The sequence below is a fragment of the Meles meles genome, chromosome 18 (genome assembly GCF_922984935.1).
Source record: "Meles meles chromosome 18, mMelMel3.1 paternal haplotype, whole genome shotgun sequence".
NCBI lineage: Eukaryota > Metazoa > Chordata > Mammalia > Carnivora > Mustelidae > Meles > Meles meles.
Window position 1 is genome coordinate 21,371,012 of NC_060083.1, and position 26,747 is coordinate 21,397,758.

Here is a 26,747-nt window from a genome sequence, read left to right on the forward strand (position 1 = left end):
GCTCTCTCCTTTTTAGCGTTTATTCATAAATTTCAGTTACATATTTTAGTTTATGTTTTCTATTCTGTGTTTCCTATTAGGATGTAAGCTCCCTAAAGAAAAGAACTACTTATTTCATTTGCTATTGTATTCCTAGGCTGGAATAAAGTGCCTGACACAGAGTTAGTATTCATAGTAGTTGTCTGTTGATGAGATGGATGGGGGGGTTGGTAAATAGATGGTCCGAGGGTACGTTGTAAGTACTTACTTAGTACAAGCTATTGTATTCTCCTTCTAGTTAGAACGTTTCCGTAGCAAGTTCCAGTGCTGACTGGCTTACACCAAAGACATTCGTCAGCTTAAGTAATAGAGGTTCAGTGAGGTCTGGATGTGGAAGCTCAGATGATGCTGTTAGAGTGTACTTCTCGGCCAGGCCCACACCACGTGGCAGGCACCAAGGCCACCAGCAGCTAAGCCTCACTGTCTTCCTGCATCATGGTGGTGCTTGTTGGTGGAGAGCTTATGCCCCAGGACTGGAGCTGGAAAATCCCGTGGAAAGCTCTGCATGGCCTACCTTTGGTCCCATGTTCTACCAGAGCCAAGCAGGAGGCTAGGAAGATGGAACACACCTGTTGCCCCACACTGGCAGCACGGCGGTGAAGGCGGGGGACCTGAAGGGTCAGTTTCACCTGCGCTCTGGAAATGGCTTCCTGGAGGAAAGACAGCTCTGTGGACGGCGAAAGACGTGTATTAACACTCACACCCCCAGATGGCAAGAGTGGTTGGTTCTACCGCAGCTGCTGGGGTCCCCACCATCACCAGGGGCTCTCCGTGGGGCTGGGTCACCTGGCTTTCCCCTGAGAGTCGCGGGGGTGGCCGCTGTGCTGTTTCCTTCAGTGAGCAGGACTCCTGTGTCTGTGCAGGAGACCCAGGGCCTCAGGCTCGAGATGGTGCGTGAGGCATACACTTTGGGGTGGGAGGGGAGCAGCAGAGATCTCCTTTCTAGAATGTAATCAGTGAGCCTAGCCCCTCATTTTTTGTTTTTAATGACATTTCTCATTTTCTTCACTGTGAAAGTAATATTTATTTTAGATTAGAAAATACAGAGAAGCAAAAGAAATGAGTTACCTGTAATCCTTCACAGAGCCAATCATTGCTTCTTGGCTTTTTACTTTTCTTTTTTTCTTAATATCCAGTAATTTACCTGGATGCTCACTTCCAGAATGTGTGAAGTATAGAAATTAAAATGATAATTCGACCATTTACACCATAATCTTACTACTCTGAGGAAATGCTATAAACATTTTGGTGCGTTTCCTTCCAGTCAGCCTTTGTTGTTGGCTTTTCTTTTTCTTTCTTCCTTTTTTAAAATGAAGTTTATTCATGAATTTATGTTCTAAATTCTTTTTTTTTTTTTAAGATTGTTTTATTTTTAAGTAATCCCTATACCCAACGTGGGGCTTGAACCCACAACCCTGAGACACAGGGTCGCGCGGTCCACTGACTGAGCCAGCCAGGTACCCCTGTGCTGTTAATTCTTTAGTGAGTGTTCCCATCCTGCCTGGGGCCTCGCTATGAGCTTTACATGGAGTGTCTCTCATCTCACCTTGTGAGATGATCTCTTAGTCCACGGGCCACTTTTAACAAAATACCATAGACTGGGGTCTTGCCCGGGGCTTGTAAGCAACAGAAGTTTATTTCTCATAGTTCTGGAGGCTGGGAAGTCCAAGATCAAGGTGCTGGCAGGTTCAGTGTCTGGTGAGAACCCACTTCCTGATTCAGAGACTGTGGTCTTTCTGCTTTGTCTTCACATGGTGGGAGAGGCCAGACAGCTCTCTGGGGTCTCCTTTATAGAAGGGCACTGATCCTGTCCTGAAAGCTCCAGCCTTATAATCTGATCACTTCCCAAAGGCCCTGCCCCCTTGTACCATCACCCTGGGGATTAAGTGTTGAGGTGGGGGCACAAATATTTAGTCCTATAGCAGGAGGCAATGCTTTTATGCCCAATATGTGACCGAACTAGAGAAAGTGACGGTGTCACTTACCTGAGGTCACCTAGATGGTACGTGTCGTGGCCAGGATTCATATCCGGCTCCAAAGCAGGGGTCGTGAAACACACACACATTTCAAATTCTCATAGATAGAACCACGTGGTACATTCCTTCTGTGATCCCTGAACATTTCTCCCTTTTCAAGATTGTATTTTAAATCAACATTTTCTAAATCTAGAAATTCTAGAAATTAGAAATTCTAATTTAGAAATTACTAAATCTAGTAATTACAAATGTTCATTGCAGGAAAATTTGAAAATTAAAAAAATAGCTCAGGAAAGACAACAAAATCCCCCCCCCCATACTCGACTCCACCTGCCACTGATAGGTGGCATTTTACATTTTTCTTTTTCATGTGCATCGAGTAAAGTTCCCTGTTCCCAGCGTATCGTTCTAAGAGCTTTGACAGCCGAGCCTCATTTTTCATGGTTGTCTTGGATGCCATCTAGGGCATGCAAACCAGTCAGCGCGAAATGTTTGAGAGCTCCAGTAGGGTTGGGGGTAATTGGAGTTCACGTGGGGGGTGGGGTTTCCCCTGATGGTGATTCACTGTGAGGGGGGAGATGGTCATGTTCCTTGTTGACTCAGGTCAAACTTTCTGGAGGTGAGCAGCGAGGCGGAGAACACTTCTCTGTCTGTGGCCTGGTATCCCAGGTATCCTGGGTGTCTGGGTCCCCGGGTCCCTAGGACCCTGCAGTGAGGCCCACCAGAGCCTGAGTGTCTCACAACCAACACCTGCTCCGGGAGGTATGTGCTGACTCCCCGGCTCCCAGGCACAAACTATTTTTGGCTACAGTGACTGTTCACTACAGTCATGAAAACAGAAACTCCTCTCCCTGCCTTGTCCTTCTCTGAGACACTGCACCCGGGGCTGCGGCTGCTGGGGACCCCGGGCTTGGGCCCCTCACCATGCATTGCCTGTGGAGCTGGGTGATGGCCAAGGCTGCAAGGGGCACGGGGACCCCACCACCTGTGGTCCTGCAAGAAACAGGAAGCCTGGACCAGCCCAGGCTGGAGGGTTGCAAGGTAGGCGCTGGGGTCCGGGATCGGGTGGCCCTTCTGCGAGTCCCCAGAACCAGTATGTTCAGACTGGGCTCCGAGTTACTGCATTGCTCATTGTCTGTAGAATGTGTCTGGAGAGATCTAGATTATGATTTCCAGTTCATTGTTTCATTCCCTGAGTCTCTTGTGGTACAGTGGCTGGAGAACCATCAGGATCTTACCGGAACAGGTCTTCCCCATCCTTCCAGTGAATGAATGACTTTTGGCTTGTTCATGCTTTGGGTTTGAACAGGATACATCCTTGTTCTGAGCCTGCTCCTTCTGTAGGGAGCTTAAGAAATGGGACTTGTGCAGGTAGCCCCAGCCCTGCCTGTCAGAGCTTCTGGTCACCCAGGCCAACGAGGCCAAAGCGTGTAGAGGCTGGGAGTGCAAATGCGGAGTTACGCGGGTCAGGGGCCCCTCCGGGCTCCGGCACTCCTGGCCCCGGCACTCCTGGCCGTGTCTTCAGTGAGTCACTTAATCTCTCTGAGCCTCCCTTTCCTTAGCTACCGAGCAGCTGTGCGCAGGCCCACTACACGAGCAGCGACAGGAGCAGTGCAGTAGTGGTTATTTTTGTGACTAGACTGTTTGTGGAAAGAGGAAGCACGCAGAGAAGCTGAGTAAGAATCAGCGTGCCTCAGCCCAGGGCAGGTCTTAGGCCACGTTGCAGGACCTGGGTGTTTGGGTGTAGCTGGTGACGTGGGGTTTGCTGCTGCTTATCAAAAAGAAGGAAGGGCTGCACTGTCATCGGTGGACATGGTTGGGGTGGACAAGAACACGGAGCTGAGAGTTTCTGCCCACTTGCTATCTTTTAAGCCACCAAGACATAAGAGACTTGCTGGGCTCTGGGTGAGGCCATGAGCCTGGAAGCCTGTTGCTTCTGGGTTGCTTAGGGCTCTGGGCCCACAAGGCAGGCACCTGGCTTGGCGTCCCTCAGGCTAGCACCTTTGGAGGTGATTCTCAAGGCAGATTTCAGGGTCGCCCATATCCTTGGCTTACCTCTTAGAGCAGCTTGGAGACTCTGGCAGGAATAAAACCTTTACATCTGGGTGAGGAACACCCATAAGGAACAACAGTGAGCTCTCTCAGAGGCCCAGGATAGCCTGGTGCCAGACACCGGCAGGGGTGTTGGGAAATCTGGGCCCTGGTCTTGGTGCTGTTGTTCAGTGTGACTCAGCAAGGTCTCCTCACCTCTGTTGTCCTCCGTTTTCTCCTCTATAAAATGAGCGTTGGACTAACCTGTGTCTAAGGTCCCTTTTAAACCCTGCCCTTTGGCCGTGGCAGAGGAAGCATTTATCCTTCCATTCCATCTGAGTATCCAACCTCATGAGTATCCATTAGCCCCTCTCATGCCCTCACACCTTGGCGGCACCAGCGAGGGCCTCCTTGGCTTGAGTCTTGGCCATTCTCTTGGGCTCCACTGGGTTCCCCTACTTTGAGGCCCATTTTTGCTGTAGGGCAGGAGTTGTTTACAGGGTTTCTGGAAAACTACAGAGATCTCCAGAAAGATCTTGGTCTCCTGGGTGGACGCCCTTGGGGGTGGCATGAAAACAATGCGGCCCCTGTTTTCAGGTGGAACGGCCTGGTTCTCAGGTCTCTGGCCTTGGCGCCCTTTGTGTGGCTCTGCATATCCCCTACCCAGATAGACAGACAACCAACCCCAAAGGACAGACTGCATAACTGGACAGTAGCACATGCCATTCTGGTGGAGGGGTCAGTGACTTGGCCCCACGGTGGGTCCAGGCACTTACCAGGCCTGGGCACTCTCTGGTGCGGGGGGCTTCGGTGGCTGAACTCAACTCCCGCCCTGCGGGTATGGAGGACTGTAGACCTGTCTGGGAACCCTCTTTTTAATGGTGTGTTTGGATCAGGAGAGCCGCAGGGGGCTCCTACCAGCCAAGAGTAAAGATGGCCGCGGGTATGGCGGTGCCCAGGAGCCCCTGTCTGTGCCTTTGCCCTCAGGAGAGCTGGGGTTTCCCATGGGGAGATCCATCTCAAACCAGACCCTGCTCCCTTGCACCCTCTGTGTGGGATTAGCAGGCATCCCAGTTTGCCAGGTACAGTCCCAGTTTAGGACCGTTGTCCCCGGGCAGTTAGAGCTCCCCCTCCTGCTCTGAGGTGTACCTGTGGGGAAGGTCCCTCATACACCCCCCCCTTACTCAGTAGCCTCTCGTCACGCAGCTGCTGGCCTGGCTCGCATCCTCATTGCCCCCTTCTCGTCCAGCTCTCACGTGCTGTGTCAACTGGGGATGGCAGGGAGGGCCTGCTGCTCTGGGGAAGTTGTACCCCCCCATCCTCCGCCTCCTGCCCTACTTGTGCAGGAAGGGACTTTCCTGTTTGCCAGTTCCCCAGAAGTCAAGCGTCACCCCAGCCTTCGTGGAGCCCTCTGGCTGCTGGCAAGCCGTCCCCCTGCCCCACTCTGACCCCAATCTTATCTTTGAATGTGCTCATTTTTGTTTATTTGTTTTAGAGTATTCCTTTTCAGACTTGAGGTTTACTCTGGAGTCTAGTGGACAATAGGGCTTTTTTTCCCCCATAATCAGCAAACATCCTGGGTGTAGAGAACTGGCCTTGGAGAAGCCCACGTGCCTCCTGTCTCTGTTTTGGGAGTAGCACATGCGGAGGGGTAAGCATGCAGCCCCGAAGTGGGTGTGTGTGTGTGTATGTGTGTGTGGTGGGGAAGGGATGGTTTTTTTTTTTTTTTTAAAGATTTTATTTATTTATTTGGCAGAGAGAGATACAAGTAGGCAGAGAGGCAGGCAGAGAGAGTGAGAGGGAAGCAGGCTCCCTGCCGAGCAGAGAGCCCGATGCGGGACTCGATCCCAGGACCCTGAGATCATGACCTGAGCCGAAGGCAGCGGCTTAAACCACTGAGCCACCCAGGCGCCCCAAGGGATGGTTTTTTTTTTAATGTGGGACGCATCTGGCTGTTTTCAAACCACAACCAGGAGGAGCAGTTTTGGGAATGTGTGTCAGTGACACAGAGGAAGGTGACAAAATGCAGGTGGCCTGAATGGCAGGTGGGGACCTCCCTGGGGGCCTCTCCTCTGTGTCCCCTTCTGCACAGTGTGTGTTGGGGGGCTGGATGGGGAGAAGACCTGTTGGCACAGAGAGGGCGGCAGGATGGAAGGAGCACTGAGGCACAGGGCCACGAGTTCATGGGGCCCCGCAGAGTGGATGTGTGTTTGTTGAGTGGCTGGATGACCCCCTGGGATCTGGGGTTGCCACGCTGTTCCCCATGGGCCAAGTCCAGCCCACCACTGGTTTTCGTAGTTTTCACTTTTAAAGTGCTAGGAAAAAAGCGGAGAGGACTGTTAGTTGACACCTGAGAATGAATGATAGGACATTCAAGTTTCAGCGTCCATAGTTTTACTGGAATGTGGCCTCACCCATTTGTTGACATCTTGTCCCTGGCTGTTTTGGGATCCAACGGCAAGGTTGGATGGTTCTGACAGAGACCATATGGCCTGCAAGGCTGAAGATCATTCCCTCTGTGTTCAGGAAATGCTTGCCAATCCCTGTTCTAGGTACCTCGGGGCTCACAGGAGACACAAGACAGGCTCTCCGGGAAGGCAGGGCTGGCCCCTGGGGTTACAGCCCACGCCACCAGAAACTGGAAATCCTGTCCCAGGCAGTGTTAGGAAGCACGGGTGTCCTCCAGAGGGTACGAGGAGAACGTAGGGCCTTGGAAGGGAATGTGGGGGAGAAGACCCTGGGAGGCCGCCAGTAGGTCCTTTTAACCCCACAGCCAGAGGTCGACGAAGCTCAGCACAGGGGTAGGGCTGGGTATGGAGCCTGGCAAACCGGCTGTGACCTGTGATGCCGAGTGTACTGTGCCCTGGGCAAAAGAGCTCCCTTGATAGAGCGGATCAGAAGGCACCAGCACGGACAGGGCCAGCTGGCTGGGAATAGGAAGAGGTGGCCATGCCTCAGTCTTCCTAGTCAGGCTGTGTGATCTTGGGCAAGTTACCTGCCTTCTCTGAACCTTATCACCCATCTCAGGATGTTAGGAGGACTGTGAGTGTTGCCTTCTGTAACTCATCAGCAGAGCGCCTGGCCCCTAGGAGATGCATAACAAATGCTCATCACTTGCCCTTTTCCACCTCCTCCTTGGCTCCTCTCCTTTGACCTGCATCCCTCCTCTTCCACACCTTACCCCACCGCTGCCCCAGCTTTCTGAGGCTTTTAAGCCCAGACGCATAGGCCAGAGACAGCCACTCCCTGAGGATTCCAGCCTGGCTCCCCACTCTCTAAGCCCCCACCTGGTCTTATAGGGGGGAGGCAGGCAGGCACAGACTTCTCCTGGGACATCTAGAAGCTTGGGCTAGGCTGGGATTGAGTTGAAGGAGTGTGGGCCTCATGAGAAGACAGGCAGCTGTCCACCCCAGGGCCCAGCCCTCCCCTACCCCTGGCCAGACCTGCCTTCTGGGCATTCTCAGACACCTTCTGCCCTGGGCGACTTTAGCCAGACTTACGGCCCTGCAGCCTGTCTCTTCTCATGGTCCCCACCTGAGAAATTCTGATTTGACTGGTCTGGGGTGGAATGTGAGCATCAGGATTAAAGCATCCCCCCCCCCCCCCACGCCTCTCCCCCAACCCCGCCAGTGATACCAGGGTGTAGCCAGGGTTGACAGCCACCAATCTAATTCAGCCAAACCCACTCATTTTACAAATGATGAGACCAGAGCCCAAGAGAGGGGTAGGGACTGGCCCAAGGTCATGGGGGTTCCAGTGAGCAGGTCTGGCTCTTTCTTTACTATGTTGTCGGGCTGGAGGTGGTGGAGAGAAGCCTTCCACAATGTGGCTGGCTTCTCCGGGGAGTGGGTATGTCTTATTTCCCAGCACCGAGATAGGAGGAGACTGAGCCCAGGACTGGTTATAGACCGAGCCAATACCCTGTGGACAAAGTTGTCTGTTGATTGCCATGGAAACCCTGGAAGGCTGCCCAGTCCAGGCCCTCACTGCCTCAGCCCCACCTCCCAGAATTTCCAACTGTTGTCCCCCAAGTCTCACTGTCCCTGCCCCTCAGCCCCAGCCATGGACAGAGGGCAGGGAGGAACATCTGGCAGGTGTGGCCTTCCCAGCTGTAGGCATGCAGGCTCCCCACCTGGGCTGCCAGAACAGCAACCTTGCTCTTCCCCTCTCTTTCCCCAGCTGCCCCCCTGCCCTCAGAGGAGTGTAGCGGTCTGTGTCCCCATCCACAGGGCTCTGGGGGTCCACCTCTGGCCTCTCTGGTGTGACCAGTCCCAGGGGAGCATCTGTGGTGAATTATTCCGGCCCTCTCATTAACCCGCAGCCACGGAAGTAGGGGGTGGGGGAACAGCCTGCACCCAAGAAATCTGGGTTCTGCAAACGGACCTGGAGAGCTAGAAGCACAGACATGTCCCGCGCTCTGGGACCAGAAGGCTAACTAGAAACACAAGGTGTGGGTTTGCCTCTTAGCCTTTCTTTAACCCCAGCCTTCACTGGAATTCTGCCTGGGTTTTTGTACGTGGCCCACGCACAGGTGTTGGAGCCCCTGGCATCCCCCTTCCTGACTGACCATGGCAAGTGTGGATGGTTCTCCGTGTCCACCGGCACAGGTTTCTAAGTATAGATGCCAGGCAGCCCCGTGGCTGCTGGTAAGTCCCAGGATGCCATCTGATCCTTAGCCTGGCCTCTGACATGACCTGCAGCCAGTTGCTGAGGGGAGGGTATAGCTGTGTTTGGCCTGGCCCATCCCGGCCTCCTGCTCTAGAGAACAGAACCAGCAGGTGAGTAACCATAGACCCGGAGTGACCTCAGCCCTCTACCAACCCTCCTGTCTAATGGTCATCAGGAAGAATAGCCCCCTGTCACCTACTGGAGGACATAAACTAGGACCTGAAGGAACTGGCCGGGAGCCAGTGTTCTCCAGAGTTTTTGGTTCTGTCCCCGGTTCTCGCCACCCCACTGCTGTGTTCAGGTGTGAACCAGAACCTTGCTGGAACTGGGGCTTGGGGTCCCCTGCATTGCCCGGGCAGCCCTGTCTTCCCTTCTTGGTTTCTAGTTCACGGTTTCTTTTTTTTGACAGAAGCTGGGATGGGCGGGGCAGGAATTCTCCTTGAAGCAATATGGACTCTCAGTCTTCACCCCCTCTCGGGTGGCCCTCCTGGGACCATGGGGCCTCTTGGGCTTAAGGGGGGCTTCAGAGCAGCTTCGCCTGCCTGCTTGTCGGCAGGTGTGTGAGGTTACCTGCAGCAGCTGGTGGGGCTCATTCCCTAATGTGCCTTCCATGTGGAGATGCTCTGGAGAAGTTACAGGTGGCCTGAAAGAACTTTTCTAACTTGACCTCAGCCAGGCCTGTCACTGTGGGTGGCAGATGACATTCGTGTGTGAGGTCGAGGGTGCTGAGCTTCACAGGGCCGAGATTGGAGGAGATAGCAGGCCTGCCCAGCCACTCACCCAGCCAGACTGTCATCTAGCTGGAGGTCCTGCTGAGAGCTGGGGGGGAGGGGGACTGCCTTTTCTTTGTATATGGGTTCCCCTGTTTCCAGCATGCTTGCAAACCCTACCTCTCAGGCACTTCCCCATCTTGACTGAACTAGCTTCAGGTCTGAGATCACTTGTAGGCATTGAAAAGCCCAGGCACTTTGTCTTCATGGTGGGGTCCCAGGGCCGGCATGGGACACCTCACTGAGAAGGCAAGGACACCCCGGCCGTGGTGCCCAGGGTGTCTGCCGCAGTGCTGCTTTCCTTCCCCATTTGCCTACAGAAATGAAGCTTTAGAAGTTGCTAATCAGAACCTGGGAAGGTGGGGCGCCATCTGCCTGCCTGAAGCTCACCAGGCCCAGAGCGCGGCTTGGTCTGTAACCTGTCAAGTGCAAAAGGTAATCCCAGAGATGTCCTGACATTAGTAATACTGGAGAAGACATGGGTGTGAATTACTACATGGGGGCCTAGGAAAAAAAAAGCAGAGGGCACAACCTAATGCAAAGGTGAAATCCAGCTGACGGGACCACCCCCTTAACTATCCTAAAGACCTTGTCACCTGGAAGCTTCTAGAAGGATGGGATGGGAGAGGAGGAGGCACTTCAAATTCTGATCTGAGAGCACCGTGTGTAGGATACTGGGCCGTGTGCCAGGCATACAAAAGGTTTTCTTTTCCAGGAGGACTGTTTGCCTAGCAACCACAGACAAGGAGAAAGGGCTACAGAGGGAGCAGGGGTCAAGAGCAAGTGAATGCCACAACTGTCAATCAGCTGACAGAGGTCAAATGATGCGATAGCAAACGCCCCCAAATGATGACGGCCTCTGCCTCGGCGTTGCTCATGACCTACCTAGTGTCCATCTCTGACTGGCTCCTCACTCCCAGGCTGATTTTGTTTTGTCACCGTGCCCAGTGATGAACCAGTTTGAGTCAGTGTTTGTCTACGCTGACTTCACACCACACAGCCTAGACTCCCATGGGATGGGTGGGGGGGTCCCCAGCATGGCTGTGGTGTAGCTCTATGTGTGACAGTTCCGGTCAGTGGGACGCAAGGACCCATCCACTGGATTGCTGGGAAGAGTCTGCTTTTCTCACAAGGGGGGCAGGCTCTGGGGCTGTCCACCACCTCCTTCCTGCTTTAAAGATCTGATTGCCCAGAATGATCCAGAGAATCAGAGACAGCGGCTCTTGTTCGGCTGCTGTCAACACATAAGCCATTTAACCCCCAACTTCTCACTACAGAAGAAACCTAATGGCCTATTTGTTGAAGTCACATTTTCTGTTACTTACAAAGGAGAGCGGTCCTTTCTGCTAACGCTAATTACACCCACGCTATCTCAAACCTCTTTCTAAACCTTTTATTTAATTTAATGTTTCTAAGCCAAGGCTTCCCATTGGCTTTCAGAAAACCTGCAAAAGGAAAGAGTATCCCTTCAGTCTTCTTGGGACCACATGCTATCCAGAGGCATCCCTCCAAAAGTCCTTCCAAATTTCAAAGAGCAGCTATGTTTTCGTGAAGTCCAATTTGCCTGTTTTGTTTTTTCTTTTTCTTTTTCGGCTTGTGCTATTCATTTCCTAAGCAATTTTTGCCAAGCCCACATTCACAAAGATGGCCCCCCACCATGGTCTGTTAAGTTTTATAGTTTAATCTTTGTTTACGTAGGTCTATGATCTATAAAATTGAAAGTCATTTTTGTATTCCAAGACTGTTTTTACCATAACCCTGGACTGATTTTTAAATTGGATATTCCTACATGCCAGGCACAGTGCTCTGCATTTTAAGTATATTGTCTCATCCACAGTCACGTGAAACCTCTGACTAGGACTATGATAGGGGCTTCTCGGACCCACCAGCCAGGGAACAGCTGATGTTCCGCGGAGCATGTCACCTCTGCCACAACGGAGGTTTAAGTACTTGCTGTGGGATCCCAAGGAGACTGGGTCTAATTGTGGGGTGTGCTGCTACAGTCCTGGGAAGGCAGCAATAGGCTGGGGTGAGCTGTGAGGTCCGGCACTTCGGGTGGGGGCACAGTGTGAACAAAACCAGAGTAATGACAAGTTTGTTTTGTTTTGTTTGATAGAGAGAGGGAGTGGGGGCTGGAGAGAGAATTCTAAGCAGGCTCCACGCCTAGTGCCAAGCCTGATGGCAGGGCTCAATCTCACCACCCTGAGACCATGACCTGAACCCAAATCAAGAGTCGGATGCTTAACCAGCTGAACCACCCAGGCGCCCCTGGCAGAAACTTAAATATATACATATGGCCAGTAGCTGAAGAGTAGAGAGAATGGGAAAGAGCAGGAGAGCAAAGTCACCCAGGGGTCAGGGCCCACACATGCAGATCCAGGAAGGTTCTGGAAGGTCCTGGAAGGTCACACTGAAGCATCTACACTCGGTCTCACAGCATGGAGAGGGAAGCAAAGGAAAACACCTGATCAGATTTGCATTTTTGAGCCATCATCATTCTGGAAACCATGTGGAGGACAGATTGAAATGCGTGTAGAGAAACCAGAGAAGCAGGGAAATCAATTAAAAAGCCACCGCCAGGGCGCCTGGGTGGCTCAGTGGGTTAAGCCTTTGCCTTCGGCTCAGGTCACGATCTCAGGGTCCTGGGATCGAGCCCCGCATCGGGCTCTCTGCTCAGCAGGGAGCCTGCTTCCTCCTCTCTCTCTGCCTGCCTCTCTGCCTACTTGTGCTCTCTCTCTGTCAAATAAATAAATAAAATCTTAAAAAAAAAAAAAAGCCACCGCCATTCAGCAAGTGATGAGAACAAAAGGTAATTTCATTAGTGACAACGTGGGTGTAGAGGAAGGAGCAGATTCTAGAGCTGTTTTATTAGCAGTTTGACTATAAAGACAAGACTTTCCTGATTGCTTGTCCAGGGAGTGGTCGGCATGCAGGAAACTGAAGAGCTGACCGGCTCCGCAAAGCCACCTCAGGCCCCATGCAGCTCCCATCCCAGCTATCTCCCCACTCCTGAGCTCTGCCCCTTCACCTTCTCTCAGGCAGAGGGGAACCCCGGACCTGCTGAGAACAAGAGCCCGCCCCTCTGACAGTTCATCTCCAGCTTCCCTGCAGCCCCCCAGGGTGGGTCAGACAGACAGGGGCTAGAGAGGGGCGGCACTCGCCAGGGCGGCTAGACCCAGGAGGAGCCTTCATCAGCCAGCTTAGGGCTGCTGGTGCTGTCTGGTCCCCTCCAACCTCTCTGTGTAGGAAACATGCCACCCTATTAAGGAGAGAGGGCCCAGCAGATCACAGGGATTAGATTCAGACAGATCCAAGTTCAAATCTCACCCCCACGCTAAGCTAAGGGACCTACCAGTTCAGGAACCATGAGCAACTGACACAATGTCTCTGAGCCTTTATTTCCTGTTGCAAATGAGGCGGTGGGATTGGAGGTGCGGGGGGGGGGGGGGGGGGGAGTGGGTGGGTGGGGGTGGGGGGGGGACTCACAATGGCTGTAAAGACAAAAACGATATAGTATCTGTCCAGCAGCTGACGTGCTATAAGCGACCGGTAAACATCTGTCCCCATCTCCCTTCTCCACAACCTCGATTGTGGGAAAGGCTGGGCTCTGATAGTTGACAGGCAGACCGGGACAGGGCGTGGGGGGAGCCTGGAAAGGCAAATGTCCCACTGCAGGTGTCAATTCCTGAACTACTGACACATCTGTAGTCTCCCCTTGAAGCAAGGAGAACGAGCAGCTACAGAACCAAACAGTTCCAACCGTGAGGTAGTCTCCTCCTACCCCCACCCCCGGAGGGGACAGTACGATGTTAAGTCAATAGATTAAAACCGAGCCCTCGTGAAACAGTCAGTTTTGCTGGAGTCACTCCTCAGATGCCTCAGAAGGAGGGGAGTCTGCAGTTGGGGGAGGGGGGGCAGCTGGACCACGCCATCCACACCTCTTTTCATAAGGGATCTGTGATGGTCATTCAATTACCTACGACATTCCTCATTATAACATCTTCACCGCTCTCATTTTATCTGGGCGGAGGAAGTTAAAGTTTGGGATGGGACTGCCACGGGGCTGAGGTGATGTCAGCTCTGGGAGATGGGAGGAGCAGAAGACCACCCCTTCCAACAAACAACAGCCAAAGACTACTGGATTTCTCCCCGAGCCCTGCACACCTCAGCAGACACAGCGCTGACTGGGCTCATGTCATCCACACACTCACTAGCAGAGAGTGAGAAAGGGCTCAGATAACAGAAAGTCACTATGGAGTCATCTCAGGAATGCGAGCCAGAGACAGTATGAGGGATGGTCAAGGGCTTGGGCTTCGAGCCTGACAGACCTGAGTTCAAATTCCACCTCTACCTCCTGTCCAGTTGCCTCAACAAGGGCAATTTAAGTGAACCTTGCTATGCCTCAATTCTCTTATCTGTAAAATGTGGAGAGTAATAGTACTACCTTCCTGGGAGGGAAATGTAAAGCAGTTAGCCCTAGGCCTGGTAGACGGTAACACTCACCTCCTATCATCTTTATCATAAAAATTCCAGTACTTGGGGGCACCTGGGTGGCTCAGTTGGTTAAGCGTCTGCCTCCTGGGGTTCTGGGATCGAGCCGGGCATCAGGCTCTCTGCTCAGCGGGAAGCCTGCTTCTCCCTCTCCTTCTGCCTCTCCCCCTGCTCATGCCCACGCTCATTCTCTCTCTCCCAAATAAATAAATAAAATCTTAAAAAAAAATTCCAGTATCCTACTATCTTTGAAGGCTGTTAAATTCTGACATGTTTATTGCTTTAAAATCTTAAACATGTGGGGCGCCTGGGTGGCTCAGTGGTTTAAGCCGCTGCCTTCAGCTCAGGTCATGATCTCAGGGTCCTGGGATCGAGTCCCGCATCAGGCTCTCTGCTCGGCAGGGAGCCTGCTTCCCTCTCACTCTCTCTGCCTGCCTCTCTGCCTACTTGTATCTCTCTCTGTCAAATAAATAATAAAATAAAATCTTAAAAAAAAAATAAAATCTTAAACATGTTCCTGAATGAGTCCATTTACATGGCAAATCCCAAGCTACTCCCACGTGTGCCCTGAAAGGGCAGATGAAGACAAGGCCAGGTGAGGCTAGAATACACTCAGGACAGAGGATGGCCTTCCGACCCTCACTTGATTTCCAGGAGGTCAATAGCAGGTCAACACACAAGCCAGACTGTGCTACATAAAACCCTGCAAGCGGACTGAGCAGAAGAGCAAGGTAAACCAGAATAGCTATTAAGACACACGTAACCGGGGCGCCTGGGTGGCTCAGTGGGTTAAAGCCTCTGCCTTCGGCTCAGGTCATGATCTCAGAGTCCTGGGATCGAGCCCCACATCGGGCTCTCTGCTCCGCGGGGAGCCTGCTTCCTCCTCTCTCTCTGCCTGCCTCTCTGCCTAGTTGTGATTTCTCTCTGTCAAATAAATAAAATATTAAAAAGAAAGAAAGAACCTGGGAAGGTGTCGCATTCTTCTCATAGGGTCTCCTGGCTCAGGGGTCTGTGGGACTCACGGGTGTGGTCGTTGGTCTGCACAGCTTTGCATTGGTTGCTACCATTTGAACATCAGCTGTTTTGTTTATTTCAAGATTATTTTAAGATTTATTTATTGTTTTAAAATTTGATTTACTTATTTATTTGAGAGAGAGAGAGATTGAACACGAGCAAGGGAAGAGGGAGAGGGAGACTCACCGCTGAGCAGAGAGCCCAATGTGGGGCTCGATCCTAGGACCCCAAGATCATGACCTGAGCTGAATTAAAGTCAGACGTTTAACTGACTGAGCCACCCGGGTGCCCCAAATTAGCTATTTTAAGATAAAGATCCAGATTTTTTTCCCCCATTATTTTCAATTTCTTTTCTTTAAAGAGGAGGAGAGAGCAGTGAGGGGGAGGGGCAGAGGGAGGAAGAGAGTCTTAAGCCCACTCCACACCCAGCACTGAGCCCAAAGCAGGGCTTGGACTCACAACCCCTGAGATCAAGACCTGAACCAAAATCAAGAGCCAGACACCTAATCCACTGAGCCACCCAGGCGCCCCCAGATTTCCTTATAGCGAGATCTGGCGACCTTCCTATTGCCTCCCCTCAGACCCCAGCAAAGGCAGAGGGTGGGTTTCTGATTAGCATTGTCCTGGCTGCTGTTGGCTTTCTTGTGCGGTGAAGAAGTGTCTTTACTACTTTTGTCTCCAACCAAAGACAGATGAGAGGGCCACATCCTCACTGGTCTCACTGCCCACGGCCCCGCCCTGAGGTTTGTGTGTTTGAAACCTTACTCTTTCAGGTAACTGGCTGACCTGTAGATAGCCTTTTTGACTGCGGCTTTTAGGTAGAGTGGAATGGTCCCTCTCCCCACTGCAGTGATCCAACCCTGTAGCAGGGGGTGGGGTTAGGGGATGGAAGGAGCACTCAGAAATGCCGACCATGACCGTGTGCTAGCACTCTCATTTCATAGATGGACCATGACCGTGTGCTAGCACTCTCATTTCATAGATGGACGTGCGCTGTTCACACCTCGAGAAGCGAGGCCTGTCCTGGGAGAGGGAGGAGCAGCTCCAACTCTAAGTGGGACCCTGGATTGGCTCTTCTGTCCCAGTCCCTCCACCTGCCCCCCAGTTTCGTCTCGCTGACCCCTGGTTGAAAATGGAGCATAAAGAGAGCGGAGGAGAAGGAAGGTGGCCTCTGCTGCTTCCTTCCTGCGCCGTGGGCTGATCCGTGAAGCCTCCTGGCAGTGGGAGAAACTTTCCACTAATTCGAAACTTGAAGGGAGTACCTTTTTTCTTCCTTTTTTTTTTTTTTAAGGGACTGGATTTGAATGTATTCTTTCTCTTTCCTAGGGGGTTACTTTACTTCAATAAAGAACAAAGAATTTCCATTTCATAGTGTAGTTGGGGTTTTACTTTTTTTCCAGAAAGCAGATAGAAATTAATTCCTTTAATTTACTTTGAAAAAAGCTGTTTCCCCTCAGGGTAGCTATTGCCTCCCAAGCCTTTGACCAGTTGAGGAATGGCGGGGGGGGGGGGGGGGGGGGGGGGCGGGGAATATAATTGAAGGAGCTTGGGATCCCACACAGGTGGGACTGGAGTTCCTTAGATTGCCCTGCCGGAGGTCCCTGAGTGCGCCTCAGCACCCGTCCTTGGCTGAATTGTGTTGAGCTGCGAGAGTATGCAGGGCACGGGGCACGTTGGCCTGGCAGGTGGTTTGTCATAATAAACGAACTTATTATGTTTGAGAAGTGGAAACTTGGTGTGGGTGGGGAGGAGAGGAATAGAAAGACCGAGTGGAAGGACGAAAATCCCTATTTGCATGATAATTAGATTGGGGATTGGGTTTCTAGGCTTGTTTCTGAATCTCTGTTCTGGAGAACTGCTGAGTCGTGGGGGGTGGGGGGGCTCACATTTGGTGAGCATGAGGACACTCCAGGGCAGGGTGGTGGGTCGTTCTGTGCAGGTCAACCTCACCACCATTGGTTCGGGACAATATCACCAAATTGGTTTTCACAGTAGAGGGAAGGGAAAAGATGTCAAAACTGCATTTTGATGAAGAGTGCCTCAGAGGCCAATAAAGGGAACCACATGGATTAAACAAAGCTGCTTGCTGGGGACGTTTATCTGACCAGCCTCCTGTCTGTGCTGTTACCAGCGGTTTCCTGTGATGTTCTTGTTTATCATCTGGAAGAATTTCTGACAACCAAGGGCTTGTCCAGTCAATGATGAGCTGTTTGGTGCATACTTCGTGTCTGTTTCTCCAGATTTCAGTGTGAATGCTCTAAACAGCTAGGAGATTCTTGTCCGCAGTCCTGGAGATCGAAGAATATACAGACAAGACACGGCAGGGGGTGGGGGGTGAAATATGGCCAGACCCCAGGCCCTAGCGGGGGGGCCCCCACCACCAGCATTACAAAACCCCCCAGACTGTATTGCTCTAAGGACTCAGAGCCAGTATCTCCGTCAGCTTCAGTGTCGATGCCTGAGTCTACGATTTACAGCAGCGTGAATGGACAATACCTCTTGTAGAAGAAAATCACACGCTTGCTGACATCAATGAAAATGAGCTTAGATTCTGAGGAACTACAAGCTTTATGTGAATCATTTGAGGTGGGATGTGTGGCCTTCCCTGACATAGAGTATCTAGAAAATCTAGAAAGGGGCTGAAAAAGAAGAAGAAAAGTCCTGGTCCCTAATCCCACCCTCCCTCCCTTCCCTGCCACCCATCAGGTAGCTCTTGGACATTTCTTTATGGCGCTAAGCCATATTATATTGCTTTGCAATGACTTTTTTGTTTTTTTTTAAAATGTCAGCCACTGGAGGACAGAGACGCATGCCATCTTTCCATGTGTCTGCTCCAGCCAGGGTCTCCCACATGCCTCAGAGCGGTCAGAGCTGGAAGGGTTTCCTTCCTCCTTGATGAGAGAAGAAAGAGCACAAGCTTTGAAGTCAGGCCTCGATTCGAATATTCCCTCTCTATAGTAGTTTTCTGTTGCTGTGTAACAAATAACCACAAACACAGCAACTTAAACATCCTCATTTCTTAGCTCACAGTTCTGTAGGTGGAGAAGGGGATAGAGGAGCTCAGGCCAGCTCAGCTAGCTTCCCAGTGTAGGATCTCATTGGGCCCAAGAATTTAAGGTGTCAGCAAGGCTGGCCTTTTATCTGGAAGCTTTGGGAAGAAGCCGCGTCTAGGTGCGTTCAGGTTGCTGGCAGAAGCCAGTCCCTTCTGGCTGTAGGTCTGAGGCTCCCTTTCCCTTGCAGGTCAGCCAGGGGCCACTGTGTCCCGGAGGCCCCCTGCGTCCTTTCTCATGTGGCGCCTCCATCCTTGGAGTCACATAGAGTCCTTGTCACACCTCCGTCTCTCCCTTCCTCTCTGCTGCTTTGAACCCTGGAAGTGTTTTGACTGGGTATTAAATAAAGCGAGGTCGTAAGGTCCTGGACTGTGCTTGGTGAGGGTTCATTCTTTTTAATCCTTCTCTCCTTAAGCCAGTTTTATTTGGAATCTATCTTGTCTAATTCAGATACAGCAGAATTGCAAAGGGCCGTCTTTATCTGAAGTTTCTTGTCATTCTCAAAAGTTGTCGTGATTCGTCATTTTCCTGTGCAGAGGCATAAAAAGAAACAAGCAGGCAACGTGCCCTCATCGTAACTTGGCTGTTTTTTCTGTCCTTCCCCCACCCCAGCCCTGGAGCTCTGGCGTCCAAGCTCAGCTGCTGTCTCTGGGAGCGCTGGGGGTGGGGGCGAGAGCTGGCTGCCTGTGTCCTCTCGCAAGTGGTGGCTTCTGGTCCGCAGGCCGGCCTGTCGGCACCTGGTCCCTGCCACTCAGCGGGGGAGCCCAGCCCAGGCCACAGAGAGGCTGAGGAGGGCACCAGGGCCGGCCTGAGTGCTCACCAGCCCTCCGTCTGTCCCTTTTGTGCTCCCTCAGGAGATCCTCAGTGAGCTCACGCTGGATGCCCTGCTGGACATGAACGAGGTCAAGGTGAAGGAGACGCTTCGGCGCTACGGGGCCAGTGCCGAGGAATGTGGCCGTCTGCAGTATGCCCTTGCCTGCCTGCGGAAAGTGACAGGTCTGGGTAGGTAGGACCGGCCTCCCCCGTGCGGAGGCCAACCCGGTCAGCTCCCTGTCCCTCCACCCAGTCTGGAATATCAGCCTGCCCTCTCCAGGCCTGTCCTGATTCCCTGGGGCCACTGATGGGGGTGGGGCGAGTGTGACCCCGGGTTTCTGGGGCAGCTTGGAAAGGCCAGAGTGTGTGTGATTGGTCTGTGCTGAGATCGAGGCTTTGCCTCCCTACTGCTCTGGCTAGGAAGGACCTAGGGAAGCATTTACTATCATCGGAGACCTTAGTCCGATCCACTGGGTGGGTCCTGTGTGATTTCCCCTTTTGAACATGTGTGTGGGGCTCTGAACCCTCCCTCAGCTCCCTGCATTCTAGCTCCCTCCCCACCCGGGCTCACCTCACCCCAGTCTGCTCCCTACCTTCTCCTGTCTCCGATGAGAGAAATTGTGTGATGTTTCGGCTGTGAGTGTATACATGGCTGCCCCAGGCAAAGTGTGTCATCCTGGCTTTACAAGGAGTTCCTTGGGAATTATTTCCAGGCTTTTTAAATCTTGCCTTGGAAACTTTAAATGTCGTGATCTCAGGTTCCCACCACACCGAGAAGACTTTACAGTGAGCCTGATGAAAGGAATTAGTCCTATTTTTTAATGATCTGAGCCACCTGTCTTATTTCTGGCTGCCTGAGGCTTAAGGAAGCTACTGAACTTTATATTCTGTTTGATATTTCCCCCCCCAGAGAGGATTGGGCTTGATTTTTTTTTTTTCTTGGACCCCATTGTCCCAAGTTCTCCTCTGAACGCAGAGCCCTGTGTGGAGCGCTCCACTCAGTTCCGAAGACCTCGACAGGCCAGGCCTCCCAGCAGGGGCCCGAGAATAATCATTTGAGGGACCTCATCCGCATTCTCATGCCCACATTTTATAGAGGGGACTGAGCCCAGATTCGGGGAAGGGCTTCGCCCGGGACACACAGCACTGGGTGGCAGAGCTGGGACTCCAGCCCCAGTCTCTGTGGGCGGCTGGCTTGTTTCCACACTGGGGAAATTCAGAAATACTTGCCACCCAAGCTGGGACCAGGGTGGGTAACTTGTCGGCCTTCTCTCCTTAAGGCTGAGTGGTAAAAGAACTGTGAAGGAGCCCGCACTCCAAAGGGTGGTGACCTGTTTGTGTTGGGAGGAGACGGCCCATCCTGGGTGCCAAGCTAGGGGGATCGCCAACTCATTAAGCGCTAATTTATGAAACCAGGCACTTGGCCTATGTATGACAACATCTTTCTCAGTGGTGGTGGGGAGTGCCTCTTGTGGCTAAAGCATCAGAGGCATGGTGTCCCATACCGGGTGTGCCCCAGAGCTGGGTTTCTTCCTCAGAGGGAGCTTTTCTGCTCTGCCCTGGAGGAGGCTTCTGGGGGAAGATAGGGTCTTTTCCACATCCTTCTCATCTGATCTTAGCTTGTGGACCCTGTGTCCACAAGAGGGTCCTGGCCACACTCCACCCAAATGAGTCTGCCCAGCAGGGGCCTTCTGGGGACTGGCTGGGTACTGCCATTGCCTTGCCTCTTAGATCACTTGGTCAAAGTCTTTATTGCAACGAACAGGCCTGGGTGAGGGCGGTCTAGTGGTGGTTAAAGATGGACCATGGAATCCATGTGCCTGGGCCCAACACTCCCATGGGACCTTCGTCTGTGACTTAACCCCCACTGTGCCTCAGTTTCCTCATCTGTACAGTAGAGGTTAATAGCATTCTCTCATCGTGTTGTTGTGAGGATGAAATGAGCGAAGGTCAAGCGCTTTGACCAGAGCCTGGCATATAGTAGAGCTCTTTTCAGAATTAGGCTTGCGGGGTCATGGAAAATGTTGAACACATTTGCCTTTTGTGGCCCCTGGTCTTCAGAAAGGCAAGCGAGGAATGGTTCACCGATGGCTGGTGAACCAAGAGGATGATCTCTGCTGAAGTTTCATGTCCCTCTTCCATAGCACACGTCTCTCGTCATGACCCAGCCCTTCCTACTGAGGGACTCCCGTCTTTCTCGAGAGCCACTGCCTGTTAGCTGGTGTTGGCCTGTGCGTCAAGACCCAGGTGCCGTCCCTGGGCGGCTCAGAGCAACAGATTTCCAGTGGGCAATGGGAAGAGCCTGGGACTCGTTTCCTTGGGGCGCACACTTGCACGGGGAAGGTGGAACTCGCTCTTCCATGCCCTCAGCAGGAGCCAGGCCAGAGCCTCCCGGAGGCCAGTCTCTAAGTCACAGTTGTGGCTGCAGGTTCTACAAGAGCAAACATGGACTGAGTCACTCCCTCCGTGGAGCTGATTCCTGAGGAGAAAGTCCGAGGCAGTGAGATAGGGAGAAGGGTCCTCAAGGAGGGAGGACATGTGCAGAGAGCCCCTGAGCATTGTGAGGGCCAGTGTCTCTCCACTGTCCCTGATAAATGGCTGTCTGGGCTGGGCCGGAGCACCTCTGAGGATGGAGAGCTCTGTAGCTCGGCAGACCGGGCCGTATTTATGGGCCGTTCAGGATGGACAGCCTTGGGGAAGGAGGCCTAGTGCCGCGATCGGGACCGAGGGCACCATTCCCGTCCCACCTCAGCTGCTTGGCCGCTTGACCTCGTCAGCGTTCGTGGCCTCCCTGACGTGCTGGGAAGACTGAATGAGACAGGGGAGAAAGCACGAAGTGGAATAACTCCACTGCGGAAGTCCGTTTTGTCTTGAGTCAACACCTGCCTTCACGCACTTTCCCTCACTGGTGAAATAAGGAAGGAGGTGTCTTTTCCTTTCGCACCAAGGGGTCCCTGTAGATGGGCTCCTTTCTCCTTGCCCCCTGACCTTTGGTATTTCCCCATCCTTTTTAAGCTTCAACCTAAAGTCCTTTGTGAGGCCTCCGAGACCCTCCTAAGGAGGCCTCTTGCATCTCTCTGGCTCGTCCTGACCTCTCCAGGCACGAGGAACTCGTCGTCGTCACCAGAAGGTGCCGTGTGCTCCGTGTCTTTGCATGTGCTGTTCCCTCTGCCTCGTGTCCCTGCTTCACCTTCTTCTCCAGGCAGCTCAGGCCAGGTGCTGCCTCCTCTAGGAAGCCCCCGGCCTCCAAGGTAGTTAGGGTCCCCCTCCTCCGTGCTCCCTCAGGGCCTGGGTGTCTCTGTCTCAGCACACTGCTGTCCCCTTCTTTGGACTTTTGAGCACAGTGGATGGCCTGACACACTTGGCCTCCAGCATAAGCTTGAATGAATGGACAGACTGAGCCGTTGAGTTGGAACTGCCCAGAGCCTCAGGATCTCAGGGGTCCACTGTGTGGGCAGCCGAAAGTTCCAGGCTCCTCTCTGAAGGAATTGGCTGTTGATCGTCTTCGAAATGGATCTCTTTCCTAGCAAATTCCTGGGGCTACGGGAAAGGTTACTACGCCCCCTTTCCCGGTGTTTGAATTTTCTCGATACGGAGTTATCCCCTTTGAGCACCCCAGCGTCCCCTTCCTGCCTCTTCAAGATCAATTAGTGCTTCCCTCTCTGAGGTCACCCGTTTTGGGGTTGGGTTCCCCGGCTTGCTCCCCACAGACCTGCCAGCAAGAACTCTGGATGAGCCATTCTGTCTCCTATAAAATGGGGACAGTAGTATCTGAGCCCATGGCCTCAGAGTCACAGATGACATGGGAGGTGATGTGTGCGCACGAGAGGCCCGTATAGAGGCTGGGGGTGGAAGCCTGCCATAAAGGGGCCGTGGCAGCCCTGGGCAAGGTGTTACCGTCTTGGGGCCCTGGCCACCTCACCGCTAGCTAGTAAGTCCCTCTAGCTCTGACCCTCCGTGACTCGACTTCTTGGCCCACAGGAGGGGAGCACAAAGAGGACTCAGGCTGGAGTTCATTGGATGCCCGGCGGGAAAGCGGCTCAGGGCCTTCTGCGGACACCGTCTTGCCAGCCGGCCTGCCCTGGCCCCCAGGGGGCGCCCCGCTGGGCAGAATGGGCGGCAGCGCACAGGGCCCACGCTCCGTGTCTGTGTCCGCTTTGCCCACCTCGGACTCCCCAGTCCCGGGCTCCTGTGAGGGCCTCTCAGACACCTGTGTCCTCCTGCACACCAGCGGCCGGCTGACCCCCCGGGCCCTGCACAGCTTCATCACCCCCCCAACCACACCCCAGCTGCGAAGGCACACCAAACTGAAGCCGCCGCGGACGCCGCCGCCGCCCAGCCGCAAGGTCTTTCAGCTGCTGCCCAGCTTCCCCACACTCACCCGGAGCAAGTCCCACGAGTCTCAGCTGGGGAACCGCATCGATGAGGTCTCCCCGATGAGGTGAGTGTTCCCGCCAGGCTGGTGCTCAGTGTGCTGCCCCATGAAAGTTCTGTCCACGGTTTTCTCATCATAAAGGGAGTGTGGGCTTTATTTTCAAAGGACCAAAAAAAAAAAAAATCAGTCAACCTAGAAGTGTGCGAAGTGAACAGTGCCTCAATGTTTCAGACCACACTCCAGGCTTCTTTAGCGGTTTGGGCTGAATCCTGCCTGTTAGGTTCTTTCTGTGGGCACGTGCGCGCATGCGCGCACACACACATGGACTGGTACCATGCATCAGTCAGGATAAACTGGGTTATGCTGCAGTAACAACCCCTAGCTCTCTGGGTCTTAAAACAACAAAAATTGATTTCTTGTTCATGCAACTTGTCCACTGTGGGTGGGCCTCACTCCAGGTCCCAGGCTGACAGAATAGCCACTTTGTGGAACATTGTCTGGAACATTCCACAAGGGCAGAGGAAAAAAGAATTTCAGCTGTTACACGCTGGTAATCACATGTTCTTTCCTGCAAGTTCCACTCATCATGCACGGCTCCACCCAAACAAAGGAACCAAGAAATGTCATTTTCCTGTGTACCCAGATGGGGAGAACTAGAATATCTGGCTGGAACGTCTGATGATTGTCAAATACCATGTACTCTGTTCTAGAACCTGTCTCTTTTCCTCTGAAGATTTAGTCATTTATTTGAGAGAGAGATGGCACACAAACACAAGCTAGGGGAGGGCCAAAGGGAGAGGGAGAGAATCCCCAGCAGACTCCTTACTGAGCACAGAGTCTGACGTGGGGCTCGATCTCACGATCCTGAAATCATGACCTGAGCTGAAACCAAGAGTTGGACGCCCAACCGACTGAGCCACCCAGGCGCCCCAACCTGCTTTTTTCCTCTTACCTTGATATCTAAGAACTTCATGTCCTTACATCTTAAAATATCTTACTCTTTTATATATAAAAAACATTCTTTTTTTTTTTTTTTAAAGATTTTATTTATTTGTTTGACAGAGATCACAAGTAGGCGGAGAGGCAGGCAGAGAGCGGGGTGGGGGGAAGCAGACTCCCCGCTAAGCAGAGAGCCCGATGCGGGGCTCGATCCCAGGACCCTGGGATCATGACCTGAGCTGAAGGCAGAGGCTTTAACCCACTGAACCACCCAGGCACCCCCATAAAAAACATTCTTAACATAGGTACTTAAACAGGTACTATGGTGACATGGTCCAAGACGCAGAAGCTTCACAGCTTTTGTAGCTTGGAGGGGCCGACAATGTGCAGTTTCCCCACCATTTTTCCTCAGTCACTCTGTTCCCCTTGCAGAGCAAGGATTATCAATTTCGTATATACCTATAATTATTCAAACTACCTCACTTTTTTAACTTCTTCATATCATTGCATCTGTAGTTTAACTATCTCCTCCCCTCCTGACAGACCTTCAGGTCACTGTTGGTTCTGCTGTTTTAAGAATTGCCCTCACCAGTGTACTCTCGTGGGCAGGGCAGAGGGGAAGCGGGGAGTCCTCTCTGGGGGCCTCCTACCTTCTTGTACCCCTAAGGGTTGGGGACTTGGCTTTTCTCCTGACACGGGCTCTCCTTTTCTGGTCTTGGGTAGGCTTGCTCCCCGTGTCCCAGTACAGGCTGTCCTGGGTCCCTTATGGGATGGGCGCTGGACATCTCTGATGGTTTTGAGTATATGTCACCCAAGGAGAGAGAGCACAAGTCTGTGCTATGACGTGCCGTGCCCCTCCTCACAGCCTGTCCTGCTGGGGCCTGGTCATCTTCCCCGACCCTCCAGAAGGGACTGCAGCCTTCCTCCCCTTTCTGGTTCCTCCTGTCCCAGAGAGCACAGGGTAACTACTGTGAGGACACATGGACATGGGTCATCAGAGGGCATCTCAGTGAGTAAAGCCAGTGTGTCTGTTTCTCGTTTTCCCCTGAGAAGGGCGTCAGAAGGGCTGTGGTCTCATTCTGGGCTCTGAGCGGAGAACAGAGCCTCAGGCAAGTGACCCCACTTCCTCAGCTCCCACAGCTGGTGAGCTGGGCCTCACCCTGGGATTCTGAGTTGGGTCCACACAGAGCCACTTGAGCTAGCACTGACACGGACACTCGGGCTGTCTTGCTGCTCTCAGTGAGCCCAGAGGGCGGACCAGGTGGTCTGGGGCTCCCCTTGTTTTCTTTGTCGCTGGGATAGCGGCACCCCCCTGGGGAGGCTTGCTTGGGGCGTGTCCCCACCTGGCCCTCCTTGAGGACCCCCTCACTGTTCTCAGAACTGTTCTCCTCATCCTCCTGCTCCAGCCACATCCCCTTCTCCTGCCTGGACCCTGAGCACTCCTCCCCCTCCCCGCAGGTCTCTGGGCAGGGTGTCCCCACTTGTGGGCGTGTGACCTCGGGAGATTGTGAAGCTGTTTGCTCAGTGGCGAAGCAAAGTGAAGCCTACCAGTCGGCACGGCTGGTGGGGCTTGGACGAGCTGATATAGGAAGCACGCGGCACAGGGGTAGTCCCAGTGCCCGTGGCGGGAACTTCTAGCCCTTTCCATTGAGGAACCGTCCTTATACTCACACAGCCGGCCGGCCCCATGCACTAGGGGCTTGAAGCCCTTACCTGAGCATGTTGCCTGCTCCCTCCCAAGGGGGAAGGTTCTGGGGAACATGCTGAGACAGCATAGTGATGTCATGCCACTTTCTCTCTTTTTTGTCTCCTGCAGGTTTGGTAAGAGTGATTCATTTTCATCCCCCTGCCACCTGGGAATTGTGTTTATGTCGCCGTCCCCGTCAGGGGTGGATTTCCTTGACCCTCAGCCCACTCCAGCCTTTCCACCGTCTAGAAGCGGAGGTGCTGGGGATCGCCTCAGGAAATAGCTCTAGGACAGGTGGCCTCCGCCCAGCCAGGAGCCTCTGTCTGTGAACCAGGGGCCTGGAGAACGTCGTGGGCCGTGGACAATTCCCACTCAGGCCCTCTCTGTCCCTGGTCATCGCCACAGGTGACCTCTGGCAGGGAGCCTTGTGTGCTGGGCTTTTGCAGTCACACGGAGGCACACGGCCATCGGTTTGGTGTAGGTGGATATTAGCTGATGTCTTGGGACCCCTCTTCTCAGGAGAGAGGCAGCCCGGAGACAGGAACGTGGCTTGACTCTACACGAAGCCCCAAGAGATTGGGGGGGGGTACCTTTCTCCACCCGTCCACCTCCGGGCCGGACGCAGGTCTTGCACTGGGTTGCACTGTGGATCTTTTCTCTCTTGAGTCAGAGCAGAGGGCAAAGACCATGGCTCTGGGGTCTACTTTGGGTTGTCTCTGTGGAAATACAGAGACGTCTGGTTTGGGCCTGAGCGAAAGAGCCATTTATTTTTGTCCTATCCTGAGCTGGCTAAGCCCAGTGACAGAGCTGTGGATGGGGGGTGGGGGGAGGTGGGGACAGGATAGGAGTCCGGAGCTCTGCCGAAATGAAGTTGGCTGCTGGCCCCCCATGGGG

The 26,747-nt window shown here is 53.1% G+C and overlaps 1 protein-coding gene across 7 annotated transcripts in view; it reads left to right on the plus strand.

Annotated features, from left to right (window-relative positions):
• KSR1 (kinase suppressor of ras 1) overlaps nucleotides 1-26,747 on the plus strand; it is a 155,119-nt gene that overhangs the window by 90,843 nt on the left and 37,529 nt on the right. For all 7 annotated transcript variants that reach the window (XM_045986491.1, XM_045986485.1, XM_045986486.1 and 4 more), the window contains 3 exons: nucleotides 18,894-19,041; nucleotides 22,834-23,293; nucleotides 25,983-25,987. In XM_045986491.1, coding sequence (XP_045842447.1) covers nucleotides 18,894-19,041; nucleotides 22,834-23,293; nucleotides 25,983-25,987 — 613 coding nt within the window. The remainder of the gene's footprint in view (nucleotides 1-18,893; nucleotides 19,042-22,833; nucleotides 23,294-25,982; nucleotides 25,988-26,747) is intronic.